This window comes from Polypterus senegalus, chromosome 1 (assembly GCF_016835505.1).
Source record: "Polypterus senegalus isolate Bchr_013 chromosome 1, ASM1683550v1, whole genome shotgun sequence".
Taxonomy (NCBI): Eukaryota; Metazoa; Chordata; class Cladistia; order Polypteriformes; family Polypteridae; genus Polypterus; species Polypterus senegalus.
The window spans coordinates 127012802-127030082 of record NC_053154.1 but is presented as its reverse complement, the minus strand read 5'-3'; the positions used below and the strand labels follow the sequence as shown (position 1 = coordinate 127030082).

Below are 17281 nucleotides of genomic sequence, written 5' to 3'. Positions count from 1 at the left end.
GAGGAAGTTAAAATCCAAAAAAATAAAAACAATTAATCCATAAAGCATAAGGATAAAAGCAAAAGTCAGAATGGATATTCTCAGTGGTGCCAAGACCCTGGCGAAACCCAGCCTTCCAACCCCCTTCTTGGCCACAATTCCTCCATGTTCACTGGGACAAGCTGAATCTGACTCCATCTTTGCTATACCTCACCATCCTTGATTCCCATACTCCCATCCCGGTTACATCTTGCCTATATCCTCTGTTGGTGTCTTCAGGATTCCTAGGTGCTAAGATCTAAGATCTAATTTTCACAGAGCAGCAGGAATTGATCCAATCCTCCCCTCAAATGCCTCTCATGCAGTTCCACTATTGGGTTTCCACTGGCTACATTGGTGCCTTCTTGTTGCACTGGCTTCAGTTTGATTCTTCATACTCTCTCACTTCTTGCTCTGTTTTTTCCTGCTGCTCTTTTGTTCTTTTTTTTTTTTTTCTTCTTTTTTTCGGAAATACTTCTGTGGGTGCATGTCCCAGTTATGCACTAATGAGGAAACCAGCAGAACTGATCTTATCTGAACATGAATGTGCAATCAGCTAATTTCCCCATCAACACTCTGGGTCTGCTCAGCCATGCCACCACTTGCACCTGTGAGACTGAATGTGCTGTTTTTAACTACTGACCCATTAATGCACTTTACTTCACAGCTCATCATTAAAATTCACCTTTGACAAGCAAAGTATTTTAGCAGAAAACTTTGTTAACATCTCTTCATTTCAGAGTAGAATTATCCTAAACAAAATATCACTGGCTATGATGGATGTTTCATCACACAGGCTAATGTGTTTGCCACAAAACAGTTGGGCACAGTATCTCCTTCCCACAAATCGGTTTTGCAACTCTGTGGTTGACAGAAACAATTCATTTTTTGAGAAAAATGGAATAAAAAGGATGGGATGCTGTGACACGAGTCACTTTCTAAAGTTACTGTCTGACCAGGCATTAAACCACTTTAGTTTTTAATCATACAAAGCAAAATGACAAATTTCAGTCAGCTAGAAACATACAATATTACATGAAGTCAAAATGTTAATATTCTATATATGGCAATTAGTTTATAAAAATTCAGCATTAGTTACATATTTCACAGATTATGTAGGTAAATGGTAATCATCATGATGAACTGAATATAATACTGTCCACGTCACCAGTTGCTATAATTTTTGCAGAGTGGCTCATGCACCCAAAATTGCTAGATTGTATTCACGTTTGTTTTACTGCATGTACATTTTATCACTGATTCTGCACTTTATCAGTATCTGTCTCTTTGACCGCCTTTTGTGTCCTTTTACAGTAGACTAGCTGATCCAGTCTCATTTTGTTAACAGTTTGGTATGGAGCAGGCTTGTCTTTTGGACAAATAGCTTATTTCACATGAAATGTGATGTAAAAATATTGTCAGCAGTGACTTTTCTGACATTGCCTGTTAAAGCCTTAACAGTCACATCATTAGTTATGCTATCATTGCCTGGCAATCAAGTGTGATCTTTCTCCAAATGGAGAATAATAATAGCCACTGTTTGTTACTTAAATCAACAGCTATCCAAAATATGACTCTAGACTTTTTGGGTTTGCTGGACTTTTACTGTTTCAAAAACCATCAACGTTTCATCAGGGACAACTGGTCATCAATGTGTGTGTCTGCCTTTGCTTATAATGCATGATACAGTTCTGCACAAAGTGTGCCAATTGTCTTATATAGTAGCAAAGCTGTGAGTATATGAAGTTCACAGTCAGCATCAGTTTTACACCGAGAAAGAAGAACACATTGTGGATGGAGCAATCTGTAAGTAAATGCAGCTCATTTCCAATGTTTTCACAGACATGCTATCAGGGAACATTTTTTGTATTCATTTGTAAAGTGCTTCTAAATGTGACTGCCTGTTTAACTAAGACATTCTCTACCATTTATACCCAGTACACTACCAAGTATAAAATGCTATAACGACTTTTGTTTTCAATAAGGATCTTTAGATGTCACAGACTTTTAATCTGTTTAACCTTTCAAGAACCATTAGATATTAAGATATAGGTGTGCTAAAAATTATAACATTTATCTGTATGCTCATTGGTGCAAACTAATGTGTTTATTGACTATGTTATGCATATTAACCTAACTTATGTAAGATTGTGGTCTGTTATATTCCTGTCTTGTCATCCTGCAATGACCATTGCACATAGCAGACTCCAACAAGCTTATTGTAATAAAAGGATGTCCATCTTTCTAGTCTCAACTATTGATTTCAACTATTCTTTATTTAAGACATTAATTTCCCTGAAATTCCCTGACTTCCCTTGATAATGCATGCAAACAAATAAATAAGTCAGTTTTCTTTACGTATTTATGCATCTGTCATTAAATCATGTATGGCCAAGTACCCCGTTGTGTCAGTCCTTTCATTTTCAGAAATAAAGCTCACTATTTATTATTGCATTTGGATTCGTGGTTGGGTCTTACATATCTGTGAATACTCTGTGAGATAGCTACTGACCACCACTGTCTTCGTCACTCACAGTTCAGTCACTACATCCACTATGTGCCACTTCACATGTTCTCCCTTCCTCATCTCATATTCATGCTGGCTGTGAACTTCCTATTCCATGGTGTGTGAAAAAATATTGCAATTCCATTTCAAGTGAGTTTGTAGTCGGTTTTTTCCTAAATGAAATAACTGAAGCACCAACAGTTTGTTTTTTTCATCATCATGCGTAGTGAAACAATGTGAGTGAAATTAAGTGAGGCATTTTTTGTTATTATTTTATAGTTGTCTGCTGAAGAAAGACAACAATTCACATCTGACAATTAACGTTCAGTAGTATTGATAATAATGGCAGGAGAAGATTTATTTAGGTAAAATGGATATATAATTACAGTCTAGTTTGAGCCAGAGAAGATTCACAGCAATTTACACCTAGGTACCAACATTCAATGGTGTGGCTTGTGGTAGTAATAGGGGGTATTTTGTGTTAAAAAATGAGAGATATCATTAAATATGTTTTTCTGAATAGAGTTTCAAACTTGCAACAACATGGGCATTTGAAATGCAGCAGTTATGGAAAAGTCAAGTAGGGACAGGTGCATGACATTCACACTGGAGAAACAATTAAAGATTTAAAAACACAATGGCACTGCTACTATGAAGTGAAGTTTGTTTCCATTTCAGTTGCCAGAGTTTGCATGCTTTCCATGTGTCAACAGAGCTTTTTCCCCAAGTATTGCCATTTCCCACTCATATTCCAAAGATATCAGGGTTAGGTCAATTGACAATGCAGATCTGGTCTACAATGTAAGAGCTTGTGTATTCAGAGTGGTCTTCATCATTTCTGCATCCTTTCTTGGCTCGTGGAGTGGATCTGCTGTACCATAGCCTTGAACTAGTCTGGTCATTCTCTTCTTACCTCGCTCATCAACAAGGCTTTTCTGTACACAGAAATTATTATGACTAGATGTGTTATGTTTTTTGGATTGTTCTGTTTAAACTATACAGACTGTGCATGAAAATCCTAGGAAAACAGTATTACAGAAATACTCAAACCAGCCCATCTGGAACTAACAAGAATGCCACGGTCAAAATCACTAAGAGCACAGTTTTCCCCACTCTGTTGTTTGATTTGAATATTAACTGAACTTCCGGACCTGTATCTGGATGATTTTATGCATTGTCCTGCAGCTGCATAATTGGCTGATTAGATAATTGCACGATAAGCAGATGTACAAGTGTTCCTAATGAGAGTATATGAAGATTTTTTGTATAAAACCTTAGAAAACAACATAAGATACATGATTTATTATTATTTTATTCTTGATTTGCCAATTAATTTTTTCTTTGTATTGTTCTCTGGTTCTAGTAAAATAATGTAACACTTTGGTGCAAAAATGCAGAAAAGCAAAGCAAAGCTGGAAACTAATATTGCAAATATTTCTACTGCTACTGTATACTTTCCAGGTGAACTAATGTACGCCGGAATAAAAGTAATCCAGACAGCGCAGAATATCAGCATACTAAAAGTGATGTATTTTGCTTCATTAAAATTATCTGGTAAATTACGGGCCAAAAAGGCAAGGACAAAGGATATGGCTGACAGAAATCCAATATAACCTAAAACTGCATAAAATGCCACTGTTGATCCCAAAGCACACTCCAGAATTATTTTTTCAACGTAATGTGTGGTGTTTTGATGTGGGAAAGGAGGTGACAATATTAGCCAAAGTAAGCAAATTATAGCTTGTATGAGAGTAAAGGCAAGAACAGTGAATCGTTGTTGATGAGGTCCAAACCATTTCATAACATTACTTCCAGGTAGTGTAGACCTAAATGCCATTAATACTACAATTGTTTTTCCTAGAACACAAGAAATGCACAAGACAAAGGTAATTCCAAATGCAGTATGGCGTAACATACAGGACCAATTAGAGGGCTCGCCAATAAATGTGAGGGAACACAGAAAACATAATGATAATGAAAACAGGAGAAGAAAACTCAGCTCAGAGTTATTGGCTTTGACAATAGGAGTCTGTCTAAAATGAAAGAAAACTGAGGCTGTAGCTACAGTTGCACATGTTCCCAGTAAAGAAAATATTGCTAGCAGCATTCCCATGATTTCATCACAGGATAAAAATTCAATTTCCTTTAGGATACACAGGTCTCTTTGTTTGTTTGACATGTACTCTAGAGGGCACTTCATGCATTCTGTTGAATCTATAAAAATAAAAAACAAAAATTAAGAAATGTCAACCATCCATCCATTTTTCAAACCTGCTTATTCCAATATGTAGTCCCAAAAGACTACACCTGTTGCAGCAGTGTTAAACACAACAGAGGAACAAAACAACCTTGAATTTCTGTTGTTACTGTTACAATATTCATGTCATTGTCATTTGTATGGTAACCCTTTTTAAAAGAGTTTACAAAGCACGCTACCTCACTTATACAGTGTTTACAGTACACTACAATACTATGTCAACACATATTCCTTACATGCTTCTTTTTGCTCTGTACAAAGCCCGATGTTAGCTACCAGATTGTCATAACATACTGTAAATAACATCTTTTTCTGAATGTGTGGATTGGTGTTAATTTTAAAATCTGGTTTTGGAAGAAGAAATGGTAATTTACAATTTGCATGCATTCTGAAAACATAAACACAATAGTTGCAGCAGATTTTAATAAGCTTCAGCAGATTTATTAATGAATAGCCACAGTACCCGATGAAGACAGTTAATAGAATAATTAAAAAGTATTTTCAATTTATTGCCCTACTTGTACCTTCAACGTCTTTTCTCAATATTTGCGTTTGTGAACTTCTAACTGGTGCTGCCTCTCTCAAGTGTTCTCCAATTAAAACCTGCTTCTTAGACTTTGTCATTATTTTCAAGGCACTTTTGTCCCCTTCTGACCTTTTTATACTTGCTGTCTTTGAAGGCTATTCACTCAGCATGCCTCATATGTCTTTATTGCTTCATTACATGTCTCACACTTCCTCTTTTGTTAAGGAACCAAAGCCAAACTGACCAATCACACAAAAGCAGGTTATGATAGCTTTATTAACTCAAAAGAATGTTACATAATAAAATAAGAATAGGAAGAAGACAAATAAAGAAGACGAATAATACAAATAAATGATACAATAATTAATAAATAAATAATAACAAACTGCGGTGGGCTGGCGCCCTGCCCGGGGTTTGTTTCCTGTCTTGCACCCTGAGTTGGCTGGGATTGGCTCTAGCAGACCCCCATGACCCTGTAGTTACGATATGGCAGGTTGGATAATGGATGGATGGATAATAACACAAGAATATACTCTGTTTTGTGTACTCACAACTTTAAACCTACTTTTGCCTACCCTTTTATGCACTTGTCAAATTGGAAAATATAGAAAAAATAAGTACACAAAGAATTAAATGCTTATGTTATTAAATTATCAACTATTTTTTTCTATGATTCTTGACTTAGTTGAAAAGACAAAAAAAGGACTGCATGCTGTCAGAGGAAACTTGGGCTGTCTTGGCCTTGCTCTGAATTTAAATTACCCATGTTTCAGTTACAGTAGTTAATAGTAAATGTACAGTACTTTTCTGTTTCTAGCACAGTGCCTTGAAATGGCTTCTTTTGTGAGAGATGTTAAATAAAAATAAAAACTACATCAAAAGTCAATGTTTTATAGTATTAGAATGAATTTAAATATAAACTAATTTAAACTGCCAATTGAGAATTTTAGATATGGTGTCCTGTTAATGCTCTATTTAGTGATATTATGTCCAAACATACTCTACAGCTTGAAGAACACAGAGTTGTGACCAAAGCCAAATTCCTGTAAGGATGTCTTAAGATAGGTTAACTTACAGCAGCCAGATGATGCCCTGTAGGTATTTGGATAATTGATTCAAATGTAATGATTCTCACACTATTTAAATACATTATTTAGATTTTTTGCATAAAGAAAATAAAAAATGTTCTTCTAAGATATTGTTGTATCAAGTGACCTCACTCTGTTTTCTGAACATAAGCATTAAATAGTGGGTTCTATCTGCCTGCCTTTACTCTTAAATGATAGATAGATAGATAGATAGATAGATAGATAGATAGATAGATAGATAGATAGATAGATAGATAGATAGATAGATAGATAGATACTTTATTAATCCCAAGGGGAAATTCACATAATCCAGCAGCAGTATACTGATACAAAGAAACAATATTAAATTAAATAGTAATAAAAATGAAAATAAATAAATAAATAAAATTAATGTTAGCATTTACTCCCCCGGGTGGAATTGAAGAGTCGCATAGTGTGGGGGAGGAATGATCTACTCAGTCTGTCAGTGGAGCAGGACAGTGACAAAAGTCTGTCACTGAAACTACTCCTCTGCCTGGAAATGACACTGTTCAGTGGATGCAGTGGATTATTCATGATTGACAGGAGTTTGCTTAATGCCCATCGCTCTGCTATATGAATGTCTACTGTATGTCATCTTGTGGTGTAATGATTAGCACTTAGGTTTGTGCGGAGTGCCCATATACTCTCGGTGTCTATGTGAGTTTTCTTTGGACACTCTAGTTACATCCTAAAGAGGTTTGTGTTCTGCTAACTGGCATCTCTAAATTGCCCAGTTCTGAGTATTTACTTGAGTGTGAATGGTCATGAAACTGTTGTCTTGGATTCAGCCCTGTGCCCAAAATTGTCCAGATAGGTGCAGCACCAGGTTATATTATAATGGGTGAGTTAAAGTAAATTAAATTTAGATAATTGATAAATGCCTTGTCCAATCTAAGATTGCTGTCTTAACTTTTTCTTTTTGTTTTCTAAATCCAGAGGCTCAGATTTGCAAATAATAGTCAACTGATATTTTAATAAAAAATTCTAACATCAGTTAAGTCTGATCCAGATAGTGACATAAAAAGGAATAAGAAAATAATACTATCTATACTGAGTTATCTGCACACGGTACAAAATAGTTACTAATTTAGTTAAATAGTAGATTTTTAAAACATAATCCATACACATATTATAAGTTGCACTCGTTTTCAGACTCTTCTTAAAAATGGGCTTAACAATAGTTTAGCATTTAAACTATGCAAAATAATAGAAACCAAATTACCTAGTTATACAGTTATGGTTTGAATTGTGCAACAGGCCACACAGCAATGGAAAGGAGGCCAAGAACAAAGAAAGGCTGGTGTTAATATAAAGAAAATAAAAGTGTACCTCATATTTTTAAAGTGAAAAACCATAAGGTTAACTCTGGTGTGGCATGGGTTTTGTTTTTTTTTACAGTTATCTACTTTGTATTGAAAATATACAGTTTTTTTACTTTACCAGTTTTATTTGTTATTTCTCCTTCAGCACATTGTATGCAATCAAAGCAGCATAAGGGTCTTCCTTTTTGAACAGCTTTTCTTGTACCTGGAGGACACAGTTCACTGCATACTGATTTGGGTACCTTAAAATAAGATTATTATATGTCATTATCTTAAAAATAAGCAGTCAAATGCATTGTGTTACTATTATGTTTGAAATAAATGATTTTTAAAACTTGAGCCATTTTATTAAGACAAAATGAACTATATATATTGTTATAAATATGTAATGCAATATATTTTTAAAAAAAACTACAGTATATTAAGATATGTGTAAATGAATCTGGGATAAATTTGCAAATAAAAATACAGTCAGAGAGGCTAAATGTTCTTGTTTAGGGACTGAATACTTATTTTGTATTTTAAGTATAATCAAGTTTATGCCACCTCTTTAACGTGTCCCCACTCCTTGATTCAGTGCACTGTATATTGTACATTCAGTGGCAATACATCGGTTTAATAAATAAAAAAAAATTATAACTTTTATTGTCCTGTTTTGAATAGCTTCTTATTAAATTCTCTTTCATTTATTAATTATCTCTATTACCAGGAGTTAATTTCAAGCTCTTTTTTTAAAGTCATCAATCACAAGTGTAATGGCCACTATTTGAATTTACCTATTTTCCTGGTTGCCTCTGCCTTCCCATTCCTCCGCATCTATTTTTTTTATTGTTCAAACAGTCCTTAAGCATTACATCTGTTCTGCTCATTTTACTTGTCATGCATTTCCATCCATGTACTTGAAGGCTTCCCTGTTGGTCTCAATTTCCTCTTCCCCAAAGGAACTCCACTAGTCCATCCAATCATTCTCAACTTGCTCCTTCCTTACTCTGCTTTATATTCCATTAGTAGTCACACTTGACTGCTCTTCTAGATCTACCACCTCATACATCTCACATAAAATTGTATTTCCAATAACAAGGAGGAAAACAGAAGGGAAGAACAGCAGTGTCTTTCAAATACATCTCACCCTTATTATCATCACCCAATATATTCCTGCATTTACTTTCATCATTTCACACAAGCCTCCATTCTTTTTTCAAAATGTTTTCTTTGATGGTTTACAGTTAGTAGCCTATGTAGACTATTTGTACTACCACTTCATCATTACTTCTTTATGATTACACATTCAGCTCTGGGAACACTTTCTTCCATTAACTATACCATATGGACCTCGTCCTCTATACACCATTGCCTGGGCTTTTTCTGCTTTTATATTTAGGGTTTTCACTTTCACATAATATTAAATTTCCATTCCCATATCATCTTCTTCAATTTAGTTTGGTTTTTGCCATTAGTGTAGGATGAATGGCATACAATAGCTCCTATGATAGTCCTTTTTGGTCACCAGCACTAAGACTATCACAGATGTATGAGCATGTATCCACTTTTCAGACTCACTTAATCTAATGATAAAAGTTTTAAGGTTTGGAATCCCCAACATATAAGAGGAACCAACCCTTAATGTGATGCTAGTTCATCACACAGTAATCACTTATGCCCATACACACACTTACTTAATTTTGGGAAATTTCTCTGAGTATCTAATATTTCTTTGGTATGACAGAGGAAAAAACTTATGTCTGGAGAAAAACCCTCCATATTTACTATGATTGTGGTGAAGTAGCAGTGCTAACAAACATGTCACTCTGCTTCTCATAAATATATCTCATTTCAGCCAATTAGTAAATACCTTTCAGTAGAAGCTGAATCATGTTTTGAGTTAGTTTAGAATTCAGTATTCTAAACAATTCATACTTTGTATAGCAATAAAAGAAGGGTCTTTAAAACGAACAGAGGTCCAAATGTTTCATTATCAAATTTTGTTTCAGAAGTACCGCATGTACTCTCATATAAGTTGGGTTTTGAAACCCGAAAAATCGATCATAAAATCAGACCCTGACTTATACGCGAATTCAAAAATGAGACCCTTTTTTTTTACATCTTCTTGCCTCCTTCAATCTCGCATCAGTTTCTCAGATGCATCGAATTTTGTTGCAGCAGTGCAGTTACTAATTTCTTATGCTATTTCAATGACGTTTAAATTAAAACCAGCTTCATATTTCCTTCTGGTAAAAAATGCTCCATCATAGAAAGGGATGCTCTTACAATAAAGGTGTATGAGAGTGTGAGATACACAAATCAGTGCAAATGTTGCTTCAGAATAGTTTGGGTATTCAGGCACAATAGAGAGAGAGGTTAGGAGCATGCGCTGATACAGCGCATTGCCACACTCACATAGTAGAAAAAGGCAATGTGCTCCGTGGTTACTCAGGTAGGCATTAGCATGGTCTCTTGGACCAATAGCGTGAGTTTTCTGCATTTGACTTACACGGCTGATGATATAAAATACCAGAAATTATACAGTAAAATCAAGTCCCGACTTATCTGCGAATATATACGGTATGCACTGTTATTAAGATACATTTAATAAAACAAGCAATGTACAGTAACTAAATGTAATGAAACCCTCACCTTGTACTGGTTACCAGCCCAGATAATAGGCACATTTTTCATTTTAAATTGCTGTCCTTCTGGCAAGGAGGCATCGTAGACACCAATTATAACAAACTGGGTGACACCTTCCTTAGTGAGCTGCCAGTTAACTAAGTTATATTTAGCAACTGGATCACCATTGCTGTCAAAATAAACAATGTCTCCACTCCTCGTTGTGAAATTCACACTTTTAAGGTAATGAAGTACCTGAAATTAAAATGTTATTTTAAAAAATCTAATAACAAAGCTAAATTATTTTCAAACTAAAAGTAAATTAAAATTAATAGTGTTACCATCCATGGTTCAATCTGCTTCTTGTCTGGACATACTTTATCATTTTCAAATTGTGCTTTATTTTGACAAGTGATAAGATTATGTAGCGAATGTGCGATAGCATAAACAGCTTTGTATACATTGTTTGTGACACCAAGATCAGTTACATCAGTATAATCATTACGTATTTCTTCTAAATTTTCAGAACCAGTACATTTTTTTATAGAGGAAGAATTGTCTTGAGAAGAAAATGAACAGTTAAAAGTATTTTCCCATATGGTATTTAATCCAATATTACCAGGGTCATTAGCAGGATGGATATTCAACAGAAAGTCTTTTAGCCCTGGCATCACTGCATTAACAATTGCAACCCCTATGGCTCCACCAACAATTTTAAAATTTGCTTCTGTTGCAAGATTTTTTCCAGAAAACAATGCCTCACTGCTAACCCACTGAAATCCTGTAACATTCTGAAGGAGCAGCTCATTAATCAGAAATTCCATATCCACCACAGATACGAAGGCAACTATCACCTTTGAAGTGGACTGTTTAATAACCTCCACAGTACGAAGAAACCTTTCTCTTGGATTAGTTCTATAAATGGCTTCTGTGTACTCAATACAAACGCCCTCTAGCTGCGCAGCTTGTATAAAGGTTGCCATTCCATTATTGCCATAATCATTGTCACTTCTCACTGTCCCAACCCAAGTCCACCCAAAATGCTTAACAAGCTGTGCCAAGGCTTTACTTTGATAATAATCACTTGGGATTGTTCGAAAAAATGAAGGAAACTCTTTTCTACTGCTAAGACAGGCACATGTGGCAAAGTGGCTTACCTAGGCAGAGAAAAAAGAAATGTAAATCTGGTTTTTAAAAAGGAATATAACATTGTCTTAATGATGTCTCAAACCTATTATCAGTGATACACAGAATAACATATAGCTCTAGGAAATTAATGTAAATTTAACTAAACACACCCAGCATATACAAAAGTAAATATTAAGAGAAAGTGACCAAAAATGTACTCCTACTATTTGATGCAGTGCCCAAGATAAAATAAATGAATTAAATAATAATAAATTAAAGTAATACAGGGTGAGCCAAAATGAAGTACCACATTTCTCTAGGTCACTGCGTGAGGCAGAGGTAGCTGTGTGGGTTGGGATGGGGGTCCTTGATAGGTGATCCCTTATAGTCAGCCAGATGTATAATGAAAGCCAGACTAACCAAGGAAATTTGGAGTATAGAAAAAGTTTATTTTTCTCTTCCCTATGTCAATAGGATCCTTAAAAGCTTGCATATACAGTATACAGTATGTATTTCATGTGTTGTGTAGTATAATGTAAGCTTGTACGTACAACTTACAAAAATGATTTAAATTATTAATCATTTAAATATTGAAAGATAATATTGCGTTTATTAAGTTAACACCAAATTGCAAGAAATATGTTGACTTTAATTGTTTTGTTTTTATTTTATTTCACTTTGTAATTAATTTTGTTATTTTAACAGGTCTTAATTTTTTGTAGAGATTTACTTTATAAAAATTATTTAAATGAATAATCATTTAACTATTGAAAAATATTGTTATGTTTTATAAGTTGACATAATATTGCAAGAAAATAAACAGAAGACAATCTTTGTCAAAATATTTAGAAAAAAAGGCCTAGAGTCTGATGATAGCACTCATATAATACTATTGATGGCAAGGTTGAATTACCCTTTTTTACGTTTATAGCAAAATTACTATGATATCTAAATTTTATTGTCAATAGTGAAAGGCTATTTTAGAGCATTAAAAATCTGATAACTTTGTGTCTGACTTTAATGTATTGTATACAAGACACAGGTCGAATGAGGTAAAAAAAAAAACACATTACAAGAAAAGTTTGTTCATTAATTTGTAAGAAACCAACAAACTTTAAATGATTCAGTATCAGCTACTAGGCATTATTAACAAATAAGCAGTGAAGTTGTTTGTGAAAAAGAATGATACAGAGTGATTGTATGGAAAGTAGCCCTGGTTCTTTGCTTCCGCCACCTGACCACACATCTATCAACATGCAAACTTCACGCAGACTATGACCAGGAATGGATATGAGCCCAGTCTCATGGAGCTGAACTCCAGAAACAATACCCTTTGTCCCACCTATTGGCTGAAATGAACTTAAGCATTATTATCATCTGAACTGATAATAAGTGTATTACAGTAATTTATAATTAACTTTTATGCAAAATGATTTAATTTACAAAAGTACATTATACAAAGTCATTTACAATTTTTTATTCTGGTTGGTTAAAAAAACTTCCAGATCATTAATACATATCCTTTGTGTTTTACGCAAAAAAAACTATGTGATTGATAATCTGTCTGAGCGGCCATTTCATTTACCAGTGCTGCAGTCCACCCTGGCCATCGGACCTTACTCTTATTCTATGTTAATTAATGTTGACTTATGTTTATTTTTTATTGTGTCTTCTATTTTTCTATTCATTTTGTAAAGCACTTTGAGCTACATTTTGTATGAATATGTGCTATATAAATAAATGTTGATTGATTGATTGATTGATACAGAGTGTTTATAATCTTTTTGATATAATTTTATAATATTTGTCATTGAAGAAGCATAAAATTAAGGAAATTAATAAGCTAATTTCTCTTAATACTTAGTGGCACTGAACCATTAAACATTAATTACATAAATTGAAATGAAAGTCAATATGCAAGTGAATGTTATTAAGAATCTTTTTGAATGGAACTGACCCATCGCAAATTCTGCTGAAAATAAACTTCCAGCTTCTTATATTTAATAGTCCAAGCCAAGTATTTGTAAAATATTCCATTTTAAAATTATTTTAAATATATTACGGTGGCACGGTGGTAGTGCTGCTGCCTCACAGTTAGGAGACCTGGGTTCGCTTCCCGGGTCCTCCTTCCGTGGAGTTTGCATGTCCTCCCCGTGTCTGTGTGGGTTTCCTCCCACAGTCCAAAGACATGCTGGTTATGTGGATTGGTGATTCTAAATTGGCCCTAGTGTGTGCTTGGTGTGTTTGTGTGTGTCCTGCAGTGGGTTGGCACCTTGCCCAGGATTGGTTCCTGCCCTGTGTTGGCTCCGATTGGCTCCAGCAGACCCCCGTGACCCTGTGTTTGGATTCAGCAGGTTGGAGGATGGATGGATATTTATATTATACAATTAATATAGACAATGTTTATACAATTTCCATACCCTCTGTCGAAATTGTCTCTAACCTTTGGTTTTGTTAGCACTTTTAAGTCATGAAATTTACTAACCTGAAAAGGGTTGGAGTAGGTGCCGGAGCCACTCTCAGCTAACATAGGGTGCAAGACTTGAACAAACCCTGAACAGGGTGCCATTCTGCCATTGGGCAAATGACATACACACCACAAGCACCCACTAGAGCAATATATCCTGACCAATTCACCTAACCTGCATGTTTTTGGACTGCCGGAGGAAACCGGAGCACCTGGAGGAAAACACACACAGACACAGGGTGAACATACGCAGGGAGGATATGAACCCTGGTCTCCTTACTAGGAAGCAGCAGTGCTACCACTGCACTATCATTCCACCATTGCTTTAAATGGAACAGAAAAAAAAAGTCAACTTATTATTTTTAACACATTTATTTGTTTCTGATTTTGCACACATGAAGAGTTACAGAATTCTATCTAGTTAGTAAAGTTCATGTACAGTCTGTGGATACAGTAGCATATGCTATACAGTGTGCAGTAAGGACACATTCAACAGACTTTGTATTACCTGTAATTCATGGTCACTTCATACAGTATATTCTTCCCAAAAAGACTGAAATACAATTTAATATATGCATACACAACAATAAAGGATGGAAAGTACATATTGAAACAAATGAATAAATACTTCATGCCTTACCACAGGAATATGAAAAGGACCAAGAGTTGCTGCCATTCCTATGGTTGATGTCGAGTCAGATTGCCCGATGAGTCCAGGAGCAAAAAATGATTTAGAGCAGGACTCATTAAAGGACATCTCATCCTCTGGCCCATTTATTAACTCCATTGCTCCTTTTATAGCCAATAGTGGAAAACTACACCCATCAAATATTTTATAGCCAAGAGAAATTTCAGGAAGAACATCTGTACTGTTATTGATTTCTTCAATGGCAAAAACCATTGCCTGGGCAAACTGAAACCCTTTCAGATTAATCCTGTGAAAATACAGCAAATACTTATTTTTATTATAAAGAGGTTACATATACTAGTAATAGACAATATGGAATGATGTTTATATTTATTTGAATTAATTCAAAATTAGATTATTTTAAAGTTTTTGTTACATCCAGGCAACAAAAACTGTAACCAGTTATTTTTTTCTTAAATATACAGATATTATTAGCAAGTGTAATTCTGGACAATAAATAACATATAATTAAACTATTATTTACGAACCCTTTGCATTTGAGTGGCTCAGGTATAACATTAAATGTAGGTTTTCTAAGTATCAGGTTGTAATGCATCGAGAAAATGCCTCCGATTACAATATCTCCATTCTGTGAAAACATAGGCTGACTTGGCTGTCCTTGCAGTCTGCAGAAAGGATCCTGAGTGCTGCCAAATATGTAAATTATGACTAGAATTAAGAAGAACATTTTAGAAGAGTGTTTTGAAAGCTCAGAAGCTGAACATTCAATTGGCTTTTATACTATACTTCAGCCTCCTGCGACCATGAACTGGATTAAGCAAGTCTGAGAATGTTATGTTAATGTAAATGACTCCCTATGGTAATTTCACATTTAGAATTGCCTAAGGAAAATAAAGACAAAAATATCAAAGCATTACTAGAGATTGCCTTTCCACAATACAGAATTTGCCATAATTTGAAATTATTTATTGATTTCTGCTAATAAAGTCATATACCAGAAGTAGAAAATGTCTGCTTTTTAAGTTTTGAAACATTATGATACCTAAAACTGATGCATATGTTTTTATGAACTCGTTTGTTATATTATAACTAGATAAGCATACACTTAATATCCATAAATGTGCAGAATATTCCTAATTTCAGATGACTGACCTCTCTGGGTGAACTTCACCAGGCTGGTGGTAAGCCTGTCCTCTTGGCATTGCAAGCAATCTTTGCTTCCATTTGTTAGACTGACATCATCCCAAATGACTGGTAAACAGGACTTGTCACCCCTATCTGGAAAAGGAAGGGTGATCGCCTGGATTGCAGCATCTACAGGGGAATAACACTGCTCTCGGTGCTGGGTAAGCTCTTTGCTAGGGTTGTCCTCAATAGGATCCATGATCACTTGCTCACCCACAAGCAACAGGAGCAGTCTGGTTTTACACCTAAGAAGTCTACCATCGACCACATCCTGGCACTGAGGGTTCTCACAGAGCACAAATCCGAATATCGGCAGAGTTTCTTTGCAGCCTTTGTTGATTTTCACAAAGCGTTCGACTCAGTTGATTGAGCTGCCCTGTGGGACATCCTGAGGGCTTGCGGGATCCCCTCGAGATTGCTGGATATCATGGCTGGCCTGTACACTGGGACTGTGAGTGCTGTGCAGAGTGTAGGCAGGACCTCTGCGTTTTTCCCAGTTGATTCTGGGGTTCGTCAGGGGTGTGTTCTTGCTCCTACTCTGTTCAATGCTTGTATGGACTGGGTGTTGGGCAAGGTTGTGGGGTCCAGCAGCTGTGGGGCATCTGTTGGTGAAGAAAGATTCACGTATTTTGACTTTGCTGACGATGCTGTGATCTTCGTGGAGTCAGTGGAGGCTTTGATCGGGGCACCTATGAGACTGATTGAGGAGTCTGAGTGTCTGGGCTTGCAAGTGTCCTGGATAAAAACCAAGATCCAGGCCTTTAATGACCTCTTGGGCACAGCCTGTGTGTCTGTTTGTGGAGAGAGTGTTGACCTTGTTGAGAGGATTACTTACCTCGGCAGTGACATTCATGTAGGGTCATGAGGTCGCTGGAAAGGGGTGTGTGGTGCTCCCAAAATCTATGCAAAAGGACGAAGGTCCAAGTCTTTAGAGTCCTGGTGCTTCCTGTCTTGCTATATGGTTGTGAGACATGGACGCTATCCAGTGACCTGAGATGAAGACTGGTCTCCTTTGGTACTGTGTCTCACCAGAAAATCCTTGGGTACCGTTGGTTTGACTTTGTGTCGAATGAGTGGTTGCTCATGGAGTCCTGGAGGCACATCACCTGCATTTTGAAGGGGCGTCAGTTACGGCACTACGGCCATATGGCGTGTTTCCCCAAGGGTGATCCGGCTCATAAGATCCTCATTGTTGGGGACCCAATTGGCTGGACCAGGCCAAGGGGTCGCCCACCTGGCTGCGGCAGATGGAGGGTCATTTCCGGAGGGTAGGACTGGGCCGCGTGTCTGCCTGGGAGGTTGCCAACTGGGATCCCGAGTTGTTTCGCCATGTAGTGGTAGCGGCAACGCACTGTACCGGTGCATGCTCCCCAACTTGACTTGATTTGACCTCTCAAAAGAGACCTCCACCAATTCCCTCATCACTCCTACACTCTCTTCATTCTTCTTCCCAGCTATTATTCTTACTTTAAACTTATTCTTCTTTGCTCAAATAGGACTTTTAAAC

The 17281-nt window shown here is 36.1% G+C and overlaps 1 protein-coding gene across 1 annotated transcript; it reads right to left on the bottom strand.

Moving 5' to 3' along the window:
- Positions 1–3830: 3830 nt before the first annotated feature.
- Positions 3831–15268, bottom strand: LOC120518372 (extracellular calcium-sensing receptor-like). The gene is made up of 6 exons (XM_039741152.1): positions 15117–15268; positions 14581–14875; positions 10687–11502; positions 10373–10600; positions 7857–7980; positions 3831–4738 (listed from the first exon to the last, which is right to left on the bottom strand). Exons 1-6 carry the CDS (start codon positions 15227–15229, stop codon positions 3831–3833), a joined length of 2484 nt encoding a protein of 827 aa, XP_039597086.1. The 5' UTR covers positions 15230–15268.
- Positions 15269–17281: the final 2013 nt, after the last annotated feature.

Coding starts and splice junctions, on each gene's coding strand:
- LOC120518372 (XM_039741152.1), bottom strand. CDS start 15,229: ATGTTTTCACAGAATGGAGATATTGTAATCGGAGGCATTTTCTCGATG. Junction 11,503..14,580: donor GTCCTTTTCATATTCCTGTG/GTAAGGCATGAA, acceptor TTCTCTGCCTAG/GTAAGCCACTTTGCCACATG. Junction 4,739..7,856: donor AGAAATAACAAATAAAACTG/GTAAAGTAAAAA, acceptor TTATTTTTATAG/ATTCAACAGAATGCATGAAG.